At 48.6% G+C, this 15493-nt stretch overlaps 5 protein-coding genes across 5 annotated transcripts; 3 read left to right on the plus strand and 2 right to left on the minus strand.

Annotated features, from left to right (window-relative positions):
- Positions 1–564: 564 nt before the first annotated feature.
- BC939DRAFT_378011 (WRB/Get1 family) lies at positions 565–1358 on the plus strand (the record flags this gene model as incomplete). The annotated part of the gene is made up of 2 exons (XM_051551706.1): positions 565–648; positions 942–1358. Coding segments are annotated over 2 exons (501 nt in total), but the record flags the coding sequence as incomplete, so codon positions are not given.
- A 967-nt stretch (positions 1359–2325) lies between these two features.
- On the minus strand, positions 2326–4749 carry BC939DRAFT_469077 (3-deoxy-7-phosphoheptulonate synthase). Its single transcript, XM_051557976.1, has 3 exons — positions 4096–4749; positions 3796–3977; positions 2326–3200 (listed from the first exon to the last, which is right to left on the minus strand). Exons 1-3 carry the CDS (start codon positions 4406–4408, stop codon positions 2511–2513), a joined length of 1185 nt encoding a protein of 394 aa, XP_051406521.1. The 5' UTR covers positions 4409–4749; the 3' UTR covers positions 2326–2510.
- Positions 4750–4923: 174 nt separating this feature from the next.
- BC939DRAFT_429802 (VHS domain-containing protein) lies at positions 4924–7883 on the minus strand. Its single transcript, XM_051553227.1, has 9 exons — positions 7709–7883; positions 7484–7571; positions 7263–7338; positions 6840–7133; positions 6693–6746; positions 6515–6595; positions 5956–6406; positions 5460–5846; positions 4924–5373 (listed from the first exon to the last, which is right to left on the minus strand). Exons 1-9 carry the CDS (start codon positions 7749–7751, stop codon positions 5030–5032), a joined length of 1818 nt encoding a protein of 605 aa, XP_051406522.1. The 5' UTR covers positions 7752–7883; the 3' UTR covers positions 4924–5029.
- A 2945-nt stretch (positions 7884–10828) lies between these two features.
- Positions 10829–11932, plus strand: BC939DRAFT_469083 (uncharacterized protein). Its single transcript, XM_051557977.1, has 3 exons — positions 10829–11187; positions 11425–11778; positions 11889–11932. The coding sequence occupies exons 1-2, from the start codon at positions 11177–11179 to the stop codon at positions 11699–11701; spliced, it is 288 nt and encodes a 95-aa protein (XP_051406523.1). The 5' UTR covers positions 10829–11176; the 3' UTR covers positions 11702–11778; positions 11889–11932.
- BC939DRAFT_508287 (uncharacterized protein) lies at positions 11809–13940 on the plus strand (the record flags this gene model as incomplete). Its single annotated transcript, XM_051560978.1, has 2 exons — positions 11809–11877; positions 13767–13940. 2 exons carry the CDS (start codon positions 11809–11811, stop codon positions 13938–13940), a joined length of 243 nt encoding a protein of 80 aa, XP_051406524.1.
- Between the last annotated feature and the right edge of the window lie 1553 nt (positions 13941–15493).

The raw sequence follows: 15493 nt of genomic DNA on the forward strand, positions 1-15493 counted from the left end.
ATTGTTGGCGGTATGGATCCATGGCAAGCAGCCGGTAGCTTTTGTTACACTCCTGTCGGTCGGTATGGTTGAGTCCGGAGTTGTTGTTTGGTCCACAGTCGCGTCCAGTCCAGTGGCACAAGAAAAGGAGACAGGTCAGTAATGAAGAGAGGGAGGTGAAGAGGTGAATGTGATGAGGGGGATAGCAAAAAAATAATAAAGGGACCGATCCCACGTACGAAATCCGTTTTAGTGGACGTGGACGTGAAGAAATTGGGGTGGGGGCTAGTGATTGGGTGCAGACTACAGAGGAGGCGAGACGAGACGGGCTTTGCTTGATCGCCCGTTCTCCATCGTTCCATCTTTCCCTCCCTCCGCTCGAGACACCAACGTCTTTACTCCCATCCAGGACAACGGTTTTACAGGAACCACCGACGACGACCGAACGACAGCTGGACGACAACTGGACGACAACTGGACGACAACTGAGCGACAACTGAGCGACAAAGGATAAGACAGACAGACAGTAGGCACAGAACAGAACGATAACAGAGTCAACTTCACCTTCGAATCCTCATCACACAAATGCAACTTGCCATTGGAGTGCTGGCGGTGGTCCTGCTCACGGAGCTGATCAACCTTATCGGGAAGACCTACTTCACAGCCATGGTATGAATATGAATGAGCAAATCGTCTGTCTGCTTCTTCCTACCGTTGCGCGGTCCGGCCACGTTAAGCACCTTCTACTGAAATATACATACAAAAAAAATTGCGTATGATGGAATCATTTGCTTATTCGCCACAGACCTTATGGAAGGGCTCAAATTGCGCGATTCGATCGGCTCAATTGCTCGTGACAAAATACTGTTTCTAACGCACCGCTCTTAACGCACTGTTCACCTTTGTTCACTTCCCATGCCTACTCCTATCATCTCACTTCATTCATATTAAAAAATCACAAGGCATACGATGTCTACCTCAAAGTCATCAACAAGGACAAAGTCTTCAAGCAACGCCAGCTCAAACGAGAAGTCCTCACCCTCAAGAACGATCTCTCTCGGACATCCTCCCAAGACGAATTCGCCAAATGGGCCAAGCTCCGCCGTAAGATGGACTCCAAGATCGCAGAGCTCGAGAAGCTTACCTCCGAACTCCATGTCACCAAGGCCTCCTTCGAGATCAAGTTTAAGTCCTTCCTTTGGTTCATCACCAACGGACTCCAGTTCCTAATGGTCGCCTGGTTCAGGCGTGTGCCCGTCTTTTACCTTCCCTTCGGATGGTTTGGTCCCGCAGAACGCATTCTTTCTTTACCCTTTGCGGAGCGCGGAACCGTCAGCATCGCAATTTGGTTCTACGTTTGCAGAAAGTTCACTCTTCTCTTTGCCACCAACCTTGCGGAATTCGTCCCTGCGGTCAAGAAACTGAAGCCCGAACAGGCCGCGGAATCGTCGAGCAATCCCTTTGCAGCCTTTGCGAACATGGCGAGCATGGCCAGTGCTGCTGCAGGAAGTGCAGGATCCCCAGGTGGTATGGGCGGAAACCCCTTTGCGGCTGCTATGGGTGGCATGGGCAACGATTTTAGTGCCAACGGAATGGAGGGTATGGATACTGCCAATATGTTTGGACCTGGAAGTCCGTTTGCGGCCATGTTTGGACAGGCGCTTAACCCGGATACGATGGCAGGATCCGCTGGCGCCTCTTCGTCCTCGACACCTACAGCATCCAGATCTTCGTCCGTACGTGGAGCAGGGAACTTGGGTCGCGGAGAAGAGAGGAGGAGAAAAGTATAGAGATCAGGATCCACTGGGATCGACAACTCACAACATAATTGCATGGGATAATGGGCAAATAATGTAATAAAAAACTCGGTGATGCACATGAACAACCTTGGGTAGAGCAAATGGTGATTTTTGAATTGTGCTTACAGTAGCAAGCGCGTTGGGGAAGCGTTTAAGCATAGTATCTCTATGTAGGTAGTTATAACGCTGCTTTCACGTTGATCATGCTCGAGGGGTATAGCAACTATTTATGAGCCTCATAGTCTGTTAAACGTTTCTCTTAGAATTTTCCTCTGTCTCTCTGTCCTCGCAGCTGAGTCATAGGGGGGTGAAGCTTCAGTGGGATGCATTGCTAAAATAACATGCATGCCACGATGATTCACAACAAAGGCGCAGAGGGTATATGCACAGCAAACCCCCCCCCCCCCCCTTCTTGAGTAGGTGGTATAGTTGTAAATGGCGCACTTGCAGATAATATACATCCAAGGCTGAGATCGCTACACTCACTATGGCTAATCCTACTCATTTAAAAGCGGCGTGGCGGGAACAATCCGAACTCGACTCATTCTGTTCACAAGCGATGGGAGGTTTTTTTTATTTATTTTTTTATTCTTAATTATTGTTAGCAAGAGATAGCGCTGAAAGTATATCAGATATTTGATTTGGGCGAATAATTGAACAATATGAAAAACAAGGATGCAAAAGAAACAGTGCGTAAAAAAATGTATGCGGAGCCAATACGTTCGGTATGACTTAAGCGCTTCCAGCTCTCCTGATGCGGCGCTGGCGGACACCCTCACGAAGGTTGTTGAGCAATTCGACCGTGTTCTCCCAGGAGATGCACGCATCTGTGACAGATTGACCATAGACCAAACCCTGGGGACCACTTTCAGGGATATCCTGACGACCCTCCTTCAAATGCGACTCAATCATGACTCCTGTGATGGCGTCTCCAGAGATATCTGATGTTGCCAGCTGTTTAGCGATATCCTCGGCCACAATCATCTGTCTTGAGAAGACCTTGGAACTGTTACCGTGACTGCAGTCGATCATGATACGGGCTGACAACTTGGCAGCGACCAACTTATCAGCGACAGCCTTGACGTCGGCCTCCTCGTAATTGGGACCCTTGACGCCTCCACGCAAGATGACGTGGCAAGAGTCGTTGCCCTCTGTCGAGACAATGGCCGAAAGACCCTGCTTGGTGACGGAGAGGAAGTGGTGTCCAGAGGAAGCAGACTTGATGGCGTCGATGGCGACGCCAACGTTGCCGTCGGTGCCGTTCTTGAAACCTACTGGCACAGACAGACCTGAGGCCAACTCACGATGGATCTGAGACTCGGTGGTGCGTGCACCAATAGCTCCCCAGGAGACGAGATCTCCGACGTACTGAGGCGAGATGGTGTCGAGGAACTCGCATCCTGCAGGCACACCCATCTCGTTCTACATTTAATCAAAGGGAATGCAAGGCAAGGCAAAAAAAAAAAGAGTAAGTCAGTGAAAGTTCAGGTTCCTAAATGTCTCCCTCAGGCGTGGATGTATCCAGTCCTCTGAAAGACGAGAAAGGTTGCAGGATGTCGCAATGTTGCACACCGTGCCAGGTTGGTCAGTCCTTAGCATCGGTGCGGCGCGCATGAAAATGTTTGCGCGCCGTGTCATTTCCTGCGTATCTGACCCAGTTATATATTAGGCGCAATCGATCCATGTGCCTCCTTTCCATTCTCCGAGCAATGCCGTTCTTTCATTGTATTCCATCCGTTGCCGCTGTATTCGTTTCTTAACCTGGACAAAGCAACTCCCCGCCAGGATGAATTCCAGTTAAAGTTTGGCTCATGTTTCTGTCTCCTATACTTTTGTCTACAGCTGCTTGGGCGATTGATAAGATCGATCTCTGTGCTTTCATCGACTGCTCATTCATCCCTCGGCCTTGATTTCCGCTATTGCCGTTTGAGTCACCTCTCTCAGATAGCGAATCCGACTCCTCCTGAAGCGGTTTCCCTTGTGCAAAAAATACACCATAACGAGATAGAGGACCTACCAAATCGAGAAGAAGTGTGCGTGCAACACGGAGACCCTTGTTGATCTGGAAAGAGTTGTTGAGCTGAGGATCGTTGATCAGACCCTTCCAGCCAACAGTCGTCCTTGGCTTCTCAAAGTACACTCGCATGATAATGGCCAGATCCTCTTTAGCCTCGGCAGAGTAAGCCTTCAGCTTGTGGGCTAAGAGAAAGAAAAGGAAAATAAGATAAGCATACAAACTTTGTCTTTGTCTTTGTCTGTCTTTTTGTCTTTGTCTTTTCTTTTTTTTTTTTTTTTTTTAGATGAAAACTAAACGTACCGTATTCGATGGCGGCCTTGGTGTCGTGGATGGAGCAAGGTCCGACAATGACCAGGAGACGGTCATCTCTGCCCTTGATGATCTCCTCTGCAGCATGGCGTCCGACGATAATGGTCTGGGCGGCAGCGAGGGAGAGAGGCAAGTCCTCCATGAGGATCTGAGGAGGGATCAAGGGCTTGATCTCCTTGATGCGCTTGTCATCGAGCTCGTTGAGGGCTGTGGCGGGTAGGGAATTAGTGCGGGAGGGAGGGGTGGGTTTGAAAGATGCAGGGACAAAGGAGAGTGAGGTTTTGTCTACTGCTACTGGAGGCATCAAAGGGCATTGTTGTTCGTTTGCACAAATCAGTCTTCAAGAGGCGAGAGATACGCCATATCATGCCAATGCCAATGCCAATGCCAGTGCCATTGTCATTTGAAGAAAAAGAAAGCGAGGTAATTAGACTCACCGGACTTGAAGCCGATCTTTTGTTCGGAAGGCATCTTTGGTATATATGATGTATATGTAGATGAAGAGGGAGGTGTGTGGAGAAAAGACCGAGGTCGAAGTGAAGGTGGAGATAAAGAGGAAAAGGAAGTGAGAGGAGAGGCCGAGTAGCATGCTGAAACTGTTTATTTATGCACACCGCCTCGGACATGGAGCCAACAACAATAATGACTCCACTCAATTCCTCTTTTCCGCCCTGAGATACGATGATTCACATCATTTGCCGCTCCACGATTCAACGGCGGGGAGTGACTGTTGCTCAGATAACCCGCTGCCTATTGGCATCCACTCATTTCACATGTGGGTTGCACATACACACATGCACACACAGACACACATAGTCTATTTCCTATTCGCGACGCGCTTTTATTTTATTCAATGGTGTGCGCCTGAATCTATCACATTATTCCTCCATGGTGAATAAAAAACAAAAAGGAAGAAAGCGCCGTGCTACACTGGCGGGAACTGGTTAAACTCTCCTTGCTCCTCTATCGTTCGTCCCTCCACCGTGTACGACACATGGTAACGGATCCGCACGGGCTGTTGTTTGGTCGGGTTCTTGATACTCATCGACTGAGTCACCCCTCGCTTAGCAAACGCCGCAACCACCTGTGATGACTGAGGGTTTAATTGCAGCTGCAGACTCTTTGGCACTGCCACTCTGAACGTCAAATTCGACATCGGACTGTTCAACGAGTTCGAAAAGTGTGCCACAGCCTGGATCGAGCCCGCATCGTGCTCGGGATACTCCACATCCAGCTCAGCCAGCAGGCCATTCTTATTCAGCAACACCACTACAGTGATAAGGAAAGAACCATTAGATATTATGCACTTGCAAAGACATATCTTCATAAAACCTTACACGACCATACTGTAGTACCTGTTGTCGGCCCCGAAGGCGCTGTTCCTGTATTAGATACAAAATCAAAGTCGCCAAATGGAGGGTCCACTGTAGAGGAAGATAGTTGCTGCGATTGTGGCTGGTATCCTGGTGTTGTGGGACGAGAAGACGAGAGCAATGCATTCTGGTTCATCATTAGTGGACTGTTGGAGAAGGCTGGCGATCCCGCGCCCGAGCCAGATGAAGGACCTCCCATGGGCATAAATGCACTGTAACCTGGGGGTGCGGAGCTGAAGGACTGGTTAAAGTTGTTCCCTGATCCAATAGATGGAGTACTCTGGCCAAGACTGATACTTCCAGCAGCACCCCAAGCAGGTGGTGGACCGTCGTTGAAGCTGAGGTTCATGAGATCGTCCATCAAGTTTCCTATGTCCGAGGCAGCAACGAACGGAAAAATTCGTCAGCACACATATATTTCATGAAAGACAGAACCAAAAACAAAAAAAAAAAAAAAAAAAGCAAAGGGTTAATTTACCAGTAGTTGGTGGTGCAGGAGTCGTAGCTGTAGCTGGCTGAGAACTGCTGCTGTCTGATCCAAAGTCCACCAAGTCAATCAATGAAGATCCGGGCTGCACAGGTTCCGTGGTAGATCCATTGTTATTCTCGCCCTCGAGCGTAGGGATCGTCGACTTGACCAAGTTGCCACCCTTGACCTGACTGTATTGCTCGATGACATTGTTGATGATATCGTTGATCTGAAGAAGTTTCTCCATATTGTCGCCGTCCTCGTCCTCGCTAATGAACTTCTGAACCTTTGGTTGCGCCGTCTTGCACGTGCTGAGTAGCTCCTCAAAGATATCGCCCCGGCCAATGATCTCTCCTGGCTTGACATCGTTCAGCATTTCCGTCAGCAACACCGCTTTTTGCAAAATCTTGTCCAGCTCTGACGATGCCTCTTCAGCGTAGTCCGGTTTCTCTTCTTGTTCCTACATTTATAAAAATGCAACATCGCAGAAGGGTGAGAAATTGTGCTTCGATGACTTTTCTCTCCGCGCTGATGGCCGAGTGCCTTTCAGTACTAGGAGCAGACTTACATATCCTGTCATTTTCTTCACCAGCTCGTTGGCAGCAATCACATCCTCAGGTCTCCCTCGGCGGATAAGCTCTTGAAGTTTCTAATCAAGAGACATCAATATGAGGTCGGATTAGTTGGGTCCTCATCTGACGATCTGTCGAGCCATTGAAATCGAGTGCAACATAAACTCGACATACTGCTGCCTGTGCTGCTCGATCTTCTTCTTCCAGTTCGGCCGGTGATTTGAGAGACTATATGGAAATAAGACACACCAGCCTGTTAGAAGATAGGGCCACTGTATAATAACGAGGTATTCTTGATCGGCCTTAAAGTAAAACTCTTACGGCAACAGGATTCAGAACTGAGGCTGAATCGCCCTTGACCTGTGGGAACCTGTAGCCCTTGAAGGAGAGAAGCCGATGCATGTCCTTGATATGAACCAGATCCTCTTTGTACCGCGAGGATTTGCAGAGTGTCTGGAACCATTCCTGGATCATCTCCAGAATCCTGTTCTGAACAGGCGTGAGCACTGCCAAGGGTCGCTCTGGGAATTTGCGCACCAGTTCATTAAGAAACTCCTTTGTCGCGATCTGAAGGTGGAAGGGATATCCGCAGTTTTTGACGCAATTGTCCAGTAGCTATCAATGCCGTTCATTCGTTGGAAGAGGGTTAGGATGAGGAATGCATGACTAAGGTACGGTGTAATGCTGCTTTTTTTCTTGATAGTGCCTCTATATCCATTCGTATTCATTGGTATTCATTCTTACCGCCAAAGCCAACATGGCGACATGCATGTTTCGGTTGTTCACTAGGCGAACAATATACACTGCTGCCTCCCGTGGCCTATTATCCAAAAAAAAAAAAAAAAAAAAAAAAAAAAAAAAAGGGGAGGGACCGGAAAGGTACAGAAGGCCCAAGGGTCAGTCAAACATCCATCCTGATTCAAGATGAACAGGCAGGGGTAATCTGTCGACCTAGATTCACCTACGTGTTCTTTTGCTTCTCTTTGATGACATCGCAAATCTCGAGGTTGAGTGCTAAGTCGGGTTCAAAGCGTGATGGGTCGCAGGCGCGTTCTAGTTGCAAAAAATGAAAAACAGAAAAGTAAAAGGAGAAGAAAGGACGATGGGGAAACGGATGTCAGTAGGCGCTGTCGAGAAGTGTGGACTAGCAGTCGTAGCAGGTTTGCGTGATGAGGGATGCGTGCTTTTACCGATGTAGGTCTCGAGGACAGACTTTGGTTGGCCGTAGTTCATGTGGAATGCGGTGGGTGTGGTCTGCACTATGTTGCTGATGCGGGTGTGTTGTATTGGCGCTGGCGGTGGTTCCTGTGGGGCCGATGGCGCTGGGGCGAATGCGTTCGAGGAGGGAGGAGTAAATATGAAAGTATGAAGTGTGCACATCAATCGGCCACGTACCCTACTCTGTGATACACCCAGGCACACACAGCCCTGTCACAAACTTTATTAACTTTATTGCGGAAACGCGTACAAGCAACCAGTGCTGACTTCCACTTCTCGGCCTACTCCCGTTCCTGCCGTTGCGAGGCCCTCGCCATCTTTTTGATTACGAAACTAGCCACGGAAAACCCGTCCACGAACTGCCTGGGAGACAAGCATGGATCAGATGGACGGCATCTGTCCGAAGCCTGAAGCAGGAGTGCAGCAATACAAGTACAAGATCAGGACGAATTCTCCTTAGAGATATTACCGGCACATAGTCGCAGCATCTGTATCGCATTGTCCTTCCTATCCCAGCAACCCTTTCTTGTGTTATCTTTCTTTGTTTTCAATAGGAAAGGGCTGCTGGAGTTGGATAATGCATATGACTTCTTTTGTCGTCTTCATTAACCACACTTCAGCCAATAGCCGCAAAGTCCTTCCTCTTTCCTTCTCCATATGACCGATCTCTCCCTCCAACCCCAAACGCACGCAACCAAGACTAGCTCACCAAGAACATGGCGCTTTATTTGTCAACCATATTCACATGGCCTGGTTTCGCGCGCCAATCCATATACTTGGCCTGCACAGAAAGACAGAAAGAAGCGCATACAACTTCCTCATCAGTCATGGTGCACGTATACAAGTCAAGCCAGTCTTATGTATGGTCTGACTAAGACGAGGTTCCTACAGTTTAAATGTCGATTGCTGATGGAGAACCTGCCTCTGACGATAGTCAGCTGGTAGCTCGAGGTCCCGGTGGATCCGTTAATCCGAGCATCTTTATAGCAAAGATGACACAACAATCGGTGTCAATAGTATATCAGCAGACTGTATCGCCTGGAGGATGACTTTCACATGGCTAGGTTCTTACAATAAAAGTGGCCTTACTCTTTGCTGCAATTAAGTGCAAGCACGATGGCGATGGTTTCTCGCAGTATCAGCCGGTATATGATCGACCGAGATCTTTAATCACGACTGTGTTGGCCGCGTGTATGCTAGTGGGATGCTCGAGATTGGCGCCATCAATATGGGCCCAAGTACTCACACTTTGGCAGGCAAAGAGAATATGCATGAATCTGGTCTAATGTCATGAGTTCCCGTTCACTCTGGTATTCAAGCACCCCCATGGATCCAGCATTGACGGTACACCTGCATGTTTCCAGGTTTCTAATCGCGTTGGGCCTTACTTACTCTAGATCTTGGGTTTCAGCTTGAGCGCATTGTTAATCGAGATGGGCTTCCTTGGCAGTGCTGGTGAGGGTTCTGTTGGCGTTGGGGACAGGTTGTTAAGCTCAGATGCTTGGCGTTGTGGTTTGCAGTCAATGCGCCAAGTATTAGTTCATACCTTTACACGCTCTCAGGCTGAGCAACAATCGAGAAAGATTGCGTAAGGTTCTATTTGTAATCCGCCTCCTCAATGCTGAGAACCAATACTTGATGCTGGACGTTTTTGCCTTAATCAGAAATCAACCTCACAGAATGTCGGCTGTGGTACGAGCAGGCCACGCTTGACGGCTGCATACGTTAATAGATGCTGTCGAATGTTGAAAACAACAACGAGCTCATTCGCTCTGTGATGTCCTTGAAATAACCCACTATAACAGACAGGCGTCTGCATACAACTCTTCTGTCGGGCGGAGCTGTTTGGCTCTTTCAAAGCGGCTTCTATTTGGATTGATATGTTGTACCATTGAGGGTATATCGCTGTCTCCTTGCTGCGTCCTTGCAACAGTTCCTCTAAAGACTACTGATTCGCTTTTAAAGTGAACTCTATGCTCTTGAGGTACCGAATACCGTGTCGCGTGCTTTTCTCGATTTGTTATTCAGATGGCGAGATAAATAGGGAAAAATGATGATTAGGAAAATAGGCAAAGCAAAACCCAATTCTGTCAGTCCAAGAACGAAGGCCCGAAAAAAGTCGATCGGAAGGGTAAAGCCTCCAATTCAGTGTGCTGAGCACAGCAAACGATGCGGCACAGCCAGGGTATTTCTGTAGAGCATCTCTTGTGGCGCAAGGACGCCAGGACGCGGCCTACTATGCGGCTTTGGAGCCTAAAGGTCTAGGCGGTCTGCACTAGACCTACATAGCAGTTTATAGCATTTATTTGTTTTGCTATTGGCCCGTAGTCTGGGTGGCAACTCGATGAGCGAATACAGAGACCTAGAAACGAGTGCTAATCCAGATCGGTCGAAAAGGGCGATAATCGACTTGTCGCGTTGGCATCGTTGGTTTATTTCTGCCACCATTCAACACCATTATGACAAACAAGGGCCCTAAGGTTCCTAATGGTCTCTGGCGTGGTGGTGTACTTGCTTAAACAACAGGGTTTGCCACCAACTTCAGACACAGCCACCCCAGCGTGCACGTGCCCCAAATCTTTGTTGACTGCACAGCTCTTTTTTCTCTTCTCCTCTCTTTTCTTCTCTTTTCTTCTTCTCTTTTCTTCTCTTTCTTTCTCTTTTCTTCTCTTTTCTTCTCCACTCCTCACTCCTCACTCCTCCCGCTCTCCCTTCTGCACCCTTCACTCTCTTCTGCACCCCTTCACTCTCTTCTGCATTCTTCTCTCTCTTCTGCACTCTTCACTGTCTTGCGCGCAGCGGACAAGACCACCACGGTAAGTAGACCAGCGCGGTAAGCAAACAGAGCTACAAAGCTCTTCCTCTTTTCCTTCCCTGCCAGCTGGCAGCACATTCAAAGCCACAACCACAACCACAGCCACAGCTACTCCTGCTACCACTGCACCCGCTGCACCCACTTCTACTGCCACTGCACCTCCTGACACACACTCCACCTCTGCTTCTCGTCCACTGACCACTTGGCCTTGCTCGGTCACATCCTACCCTGCCCTTCCTCTCCTTCCTCTCCTTCCTTTTGTCCCTCAACAGAGCAGCACTTCTCTCGTCTCTACTCCCACAACGAACCCCCACAAGGTAGGCAAAACGCGTCCACTCCACCTTCCCTTGCACACAACCCACTCCCTGCTCACTTGTTGAGCTTTGTCATTAAGGCGGGGCACCCCAGAGCATTTTTATTTCCTTTCCGTGTCTACGTGGGTGTGCTTTATAAATGCATAGAGTATGGCAGCTAGTATCAGTGCCATTTCGTGTGTGTCGGTTTGAAGAAGATTTGCTGCAGCACAACGGCAGCCAGGCGCAGTGCGACGGGTCCTACCACTGACCTACATGTGGATTCCTCACGCTGTGGAGGATGAAGCATTAGGCATGTCGCACATCATTTAATGTGTGCGGGGTGAGGGTAGGGCCTTAGAGCCACGATCCAACAATGGCCCCCCGAGTGCTCCATTTAGTGACACAACGACACACGCCCACTCTGGTAATGCACTACCCCTTGTTGCTTCATGTACAGCATGCAAGCGCACCACTCCTTCTGCTCATGAGCATAGTGTGCTGGGGTCCTCTTTTGAGCCCATACGGCGCAGCACACTGGGTAGATGGCAAACGCAATACCGTTTGGGATATTTCACAGCGAGCAGCATCCTATATTTGCACAATTTCCTACACTGTTGTTCTTCTTTCCGTTTCCACATCATGTTCTTGTGTGCTCCTTGAGCGCCAAGATGGAGATACGGATGTTTGAAACCGGATGGGTAGCTCGCTGTCCTTTTCTATGTAGTTTGTTTTTCTTGTTTCTCTCTGTTCTGCTGGTTCTCAGTTCCCCAAGGCAAAACAAGAGGGATGGGTTGTGGAAGTTGGCATGTCTTCACAAGCTGTGTGATGTTGACAAGTTGCGTCTGCAGAGCTAACAAATTCTTTCCTCTTTTGCATGTTCTCTCTCTTTATGGTTGCAAACACAACACCGCGAGCACGATGCGCACCGGACCGCGTCGGATGAGAGTATGACGACACCAAAATGGAGTTGGGGTGGCACTGGGATGGCACTGGAACGGCACTGGAACGGCACTGGAACGGCACTGGAACGGTAGCGGGAATGTGCTCAGGGCGATCGAGCAGGGTGATCGAGCAGAGCAGGGCGAATGAACAATACAGTCGAGTAAGGACGACCTGAATGCAATAAACAATCATATCACACATAATATTATACATAACAAGCGTACAGACACTAGCATTGCTAACAAGAGTGGTGTGGAGCTTACTGATTTGAATGCATCACCATGTTATTTCTTTTGTCTTTATCTCTATCTTTGTCTTTGTCGTTACCTTCGTCTTCGTCTTTGCTCTCTTCTTCGTTTTCGTCTTTGTTTTCGTTTCCTTTTTCTTTTTTTTCTTTTGTTTTCATATCGCGAAAGCAGCTGCTACGAGCAGCATCTCATGGTCCTGCAGTCTAGCATGGCCTAGCATGGGAATGCTCCTTCGCTCTTTTCATAACAGCTGTCCTCACAACATAGATATCGCTCTGAAAAAGTCTTCTACTTCTCTCTTCACCCTAGACTCGCATGCCTTGGCCTGCATCGACAATCAACGGCTGTCCCCACTTCCATCCACGGACTGTGTATTCTTACTCAGCGGATACCTATCACTAGATGTGCCACATACGCATCCTGCAACCGCACCCTTAAACAGGTCTGCATCAGCATCGCCCAGCACTCCTCCAACATTCCACGTTTCCGTCATATTTGTGTATGCATACACAAGTCATTTCATAGTTCGATCCGGCGCACTTGATCGCTGCAGCGAGTACAACCTATTCAGACCAAGAACGACACTTGACACTCGGTAGGATGTCTCTTAATGGCGCCTGTAAGCGACGGGGATCGACATAAGGCAAGTCTAAGGTGAGCAAAAGGGCCTTGTCGGGGTAAACGCTCTTTGCCTGTTCCAGGTGTAGTTAGGGTCCTGATATGCTGGGAGGTTCAATGTCGGTAGTGCACTGGAGTGCTGTGGGGACTGAGCGAAGCCTGCTGACACCATGGCATATATATGCAGGGTCCCAAACCTTACATTTGTGTTCCGCTACAATTCCATCTGACGAGAGTGAAAATGGAACGGAAAGCCGTTGGAACGGTCGTTGAAGCGGTTCAAACCTTTCCATTTATGTTTCACTTGTGCTCCGCTTCAGGCACCACACAGCTTACTTCCTCCTGACATGCACAGAAACCCCTTTTACTTGCTCACATCCGCCATCATCCACCCTCGTTTTGACAATAGAGTCTCGCATGGAACCTCAATTGGCTCCTACCAAGCACTCTCTGGTGCAGCAGTCGTCTAACAGCGCTTCCAAAGAGGATGATGTGTGGCAAGGTACTCACTTTTAGGCGCCGTTCACTCGGCACCCCATCATATTCTAAACTTGATGTTCCCAGAGTTAAATATGGCCATTTTTTTTTTACTTTGAAAGGAGTCGGGAAGCCTCAAGACGATCGCAAAGGAAAAGCGGCGAAGGTTAAGGAGATAGCGGTGACGAACGACGCGCTATATGAAACAAAGGGAAGCTGACACTCTTTGATTTACTGACTTTGAGGTCGATATCTGTTCCAGATGGCTTGAAATCGAGGCGAATAGGGCAGTGATCTTTGGGGCAGGCAGTATAAACCGCATAGGTGGAACAACAAGTGCGAGAAATCCTTGGAAGGCGCTGGCTAGCTACTTCAATACAGTGTCCGATGGACCTTGCAACACTGCAGGAAAAGCAATGGGGAAAAGCAATGGGGAACGCACTTTGAGATATAGATACGGTTGCTTCCAAATCAAGGCAGCAATCGGCGGCACTGAGTTCGATGTTGTCATAGCTTATCTTGCTGGAAGAACCTAGATGATCGAACAGGACCAGGAGCATATGTGTCACGGCTACGATAGGATGGATGCTATGTTTGGACGAAAATTGAATGTCGATCCGGTATATGAAGGTAGTTTGATCAAGCAACAGCCTTTGGAAAGACTGCTCGAAGATGCGGTGCTAAGAAGTCTCGAGAGAAGGATGCAGGGGATGCGGAGGATTTTAACAGCGCTGGACATGCGGAAAATATTGAGGATACCACGCGCATCCTGGATTCCGAGGACACTCAGGGCAACAAAAAGGCCTAGAAGCGCGCACTGGCGCCTGAGACCCCTTTCGCAGGACCTGAGGACGTTGATCTTGAAGACCTGGATTCAATACGAGAAAACGCATTGTTGCGAATAGAAGGATGAGGGCCAGTGGTAATCCTGTCTCGGAAAGCAGCTGGGAGCAATCTTTATTAACGCTGGCTAGCCCAAGGTTCATCTCCACGCTCAAACGGCAGCTCTCTGATGGATAAAGCTCCCCGAGCAGAGTTTCTAAACAATCCGACGCACACAGAGCGCCTCCTAAACCGGATACTGGTTGCTTTCATTTCCGTTGACAGATCTTTACGTACTATGTACTTTTCGCTTAGCTTTGGAATCTATCGAAGAGAGGAACCTGCAGTTGGAAGAAGAGATGCTTCAGCCAACACAGAAGATCGCACCAGATACAAACAAGCGCCAGCTTATGAACAGCATTGTTGATCAAGAGCAGCCGTTGGACCAAATTCTGGGGTTTCTTGACGCGACGAAGAAACCCTGGCAAGTACTTTATTATCATGCCGATATCATATCGATATCACTCCAATAAATTACCCTTTGCGCGATTTGTTTCGAGCGTTGTTTCCTTCATGCTCTTTTCGTAGTGTTATAGCGGTCGCTGTCGTATCAGTTAGGCAGGTGTCGAAGGTGAGTGCATACTTCGCATACATCTTTTCCCAAGCATCGTCAAGGGGTGCTGGCGTGTTGAGCAGCGCACAACATGCCATTGCCCATTCAAACAATGACTGCAGATCTTCTTCGTTGCGGATCTATATCCTCATTTCCCTGAGTAAGCTCCACTGAGGTTTCAACACGCCGATACAATGTTCGTCGCGGACACGAGACATAGCCAAGCAATAGCTGAACGCGGTATTGCCAGGGTGGCTCGCTGCATGAGACTTAGTATGCAGGGGTGAAGTACTTTGCGAGTCCATGTGCAGAGTCAACAAGGAGGTTCTCGCTGGGTGAGAAGTGCAACTCCATATTCCGGTATACTTTCATCCGATTGTAGACCTTATAGTCCGCGCGAGATCCTGGGTAACCCGCATGCATCGTCACGATCTATCTATCCACATCGCAAATAGCCTGCATGGCAGCAGAATATCTATTAAAGACAACTGTTAGTAGAGATGAGTAATGAGCAGATCATATCTGGCCATGATGCAAAATTCCGTACCTTTTTTCCTATCAAAGTATACTTCCCCATCCATGGCGGGCTCCTGGGATAGAAGTATAGAAATCCTATCAATGAATCTAGCGCAGTTGGGAAAGCCTTCCTCTTGCATTACTCGACCAATTCCCTCCCTTCATCTCTCGTTCGGCCATGCCGCTCACTCATGCACGATGGATAGCAACGCTGTTATCATCTGCTTTCTGCACAGCTTCATTGTAACCTGTTTCATTCTAAGCTCAAAGGTCGGCTCGAAAACACTTACTTGTTTCCACAGTGTCCAAATCGAGACAAAACGACAGCCAGGTGCTGCTGGGGATGTACTTGGGAGTACGCTGTATTGTTGTGGAACACTGGCAAGCTCGATTAAGATCCATACGGCAGA

This window comes from Gamsiella multidivaricata, assembly GCF_025024155.1.
Source record: "Gamsiella multidivaricata strain RSA 2152 chromosome Unknown BC939scaffold_125, whole genome shotgun sequence".
NCBI lineage: Eukaryota > Fungi > Mortierellomycota > Mortierellomycetes > Mortierellales > Mortierellaceae > Gamsiella > Gamsiella multidivaricata.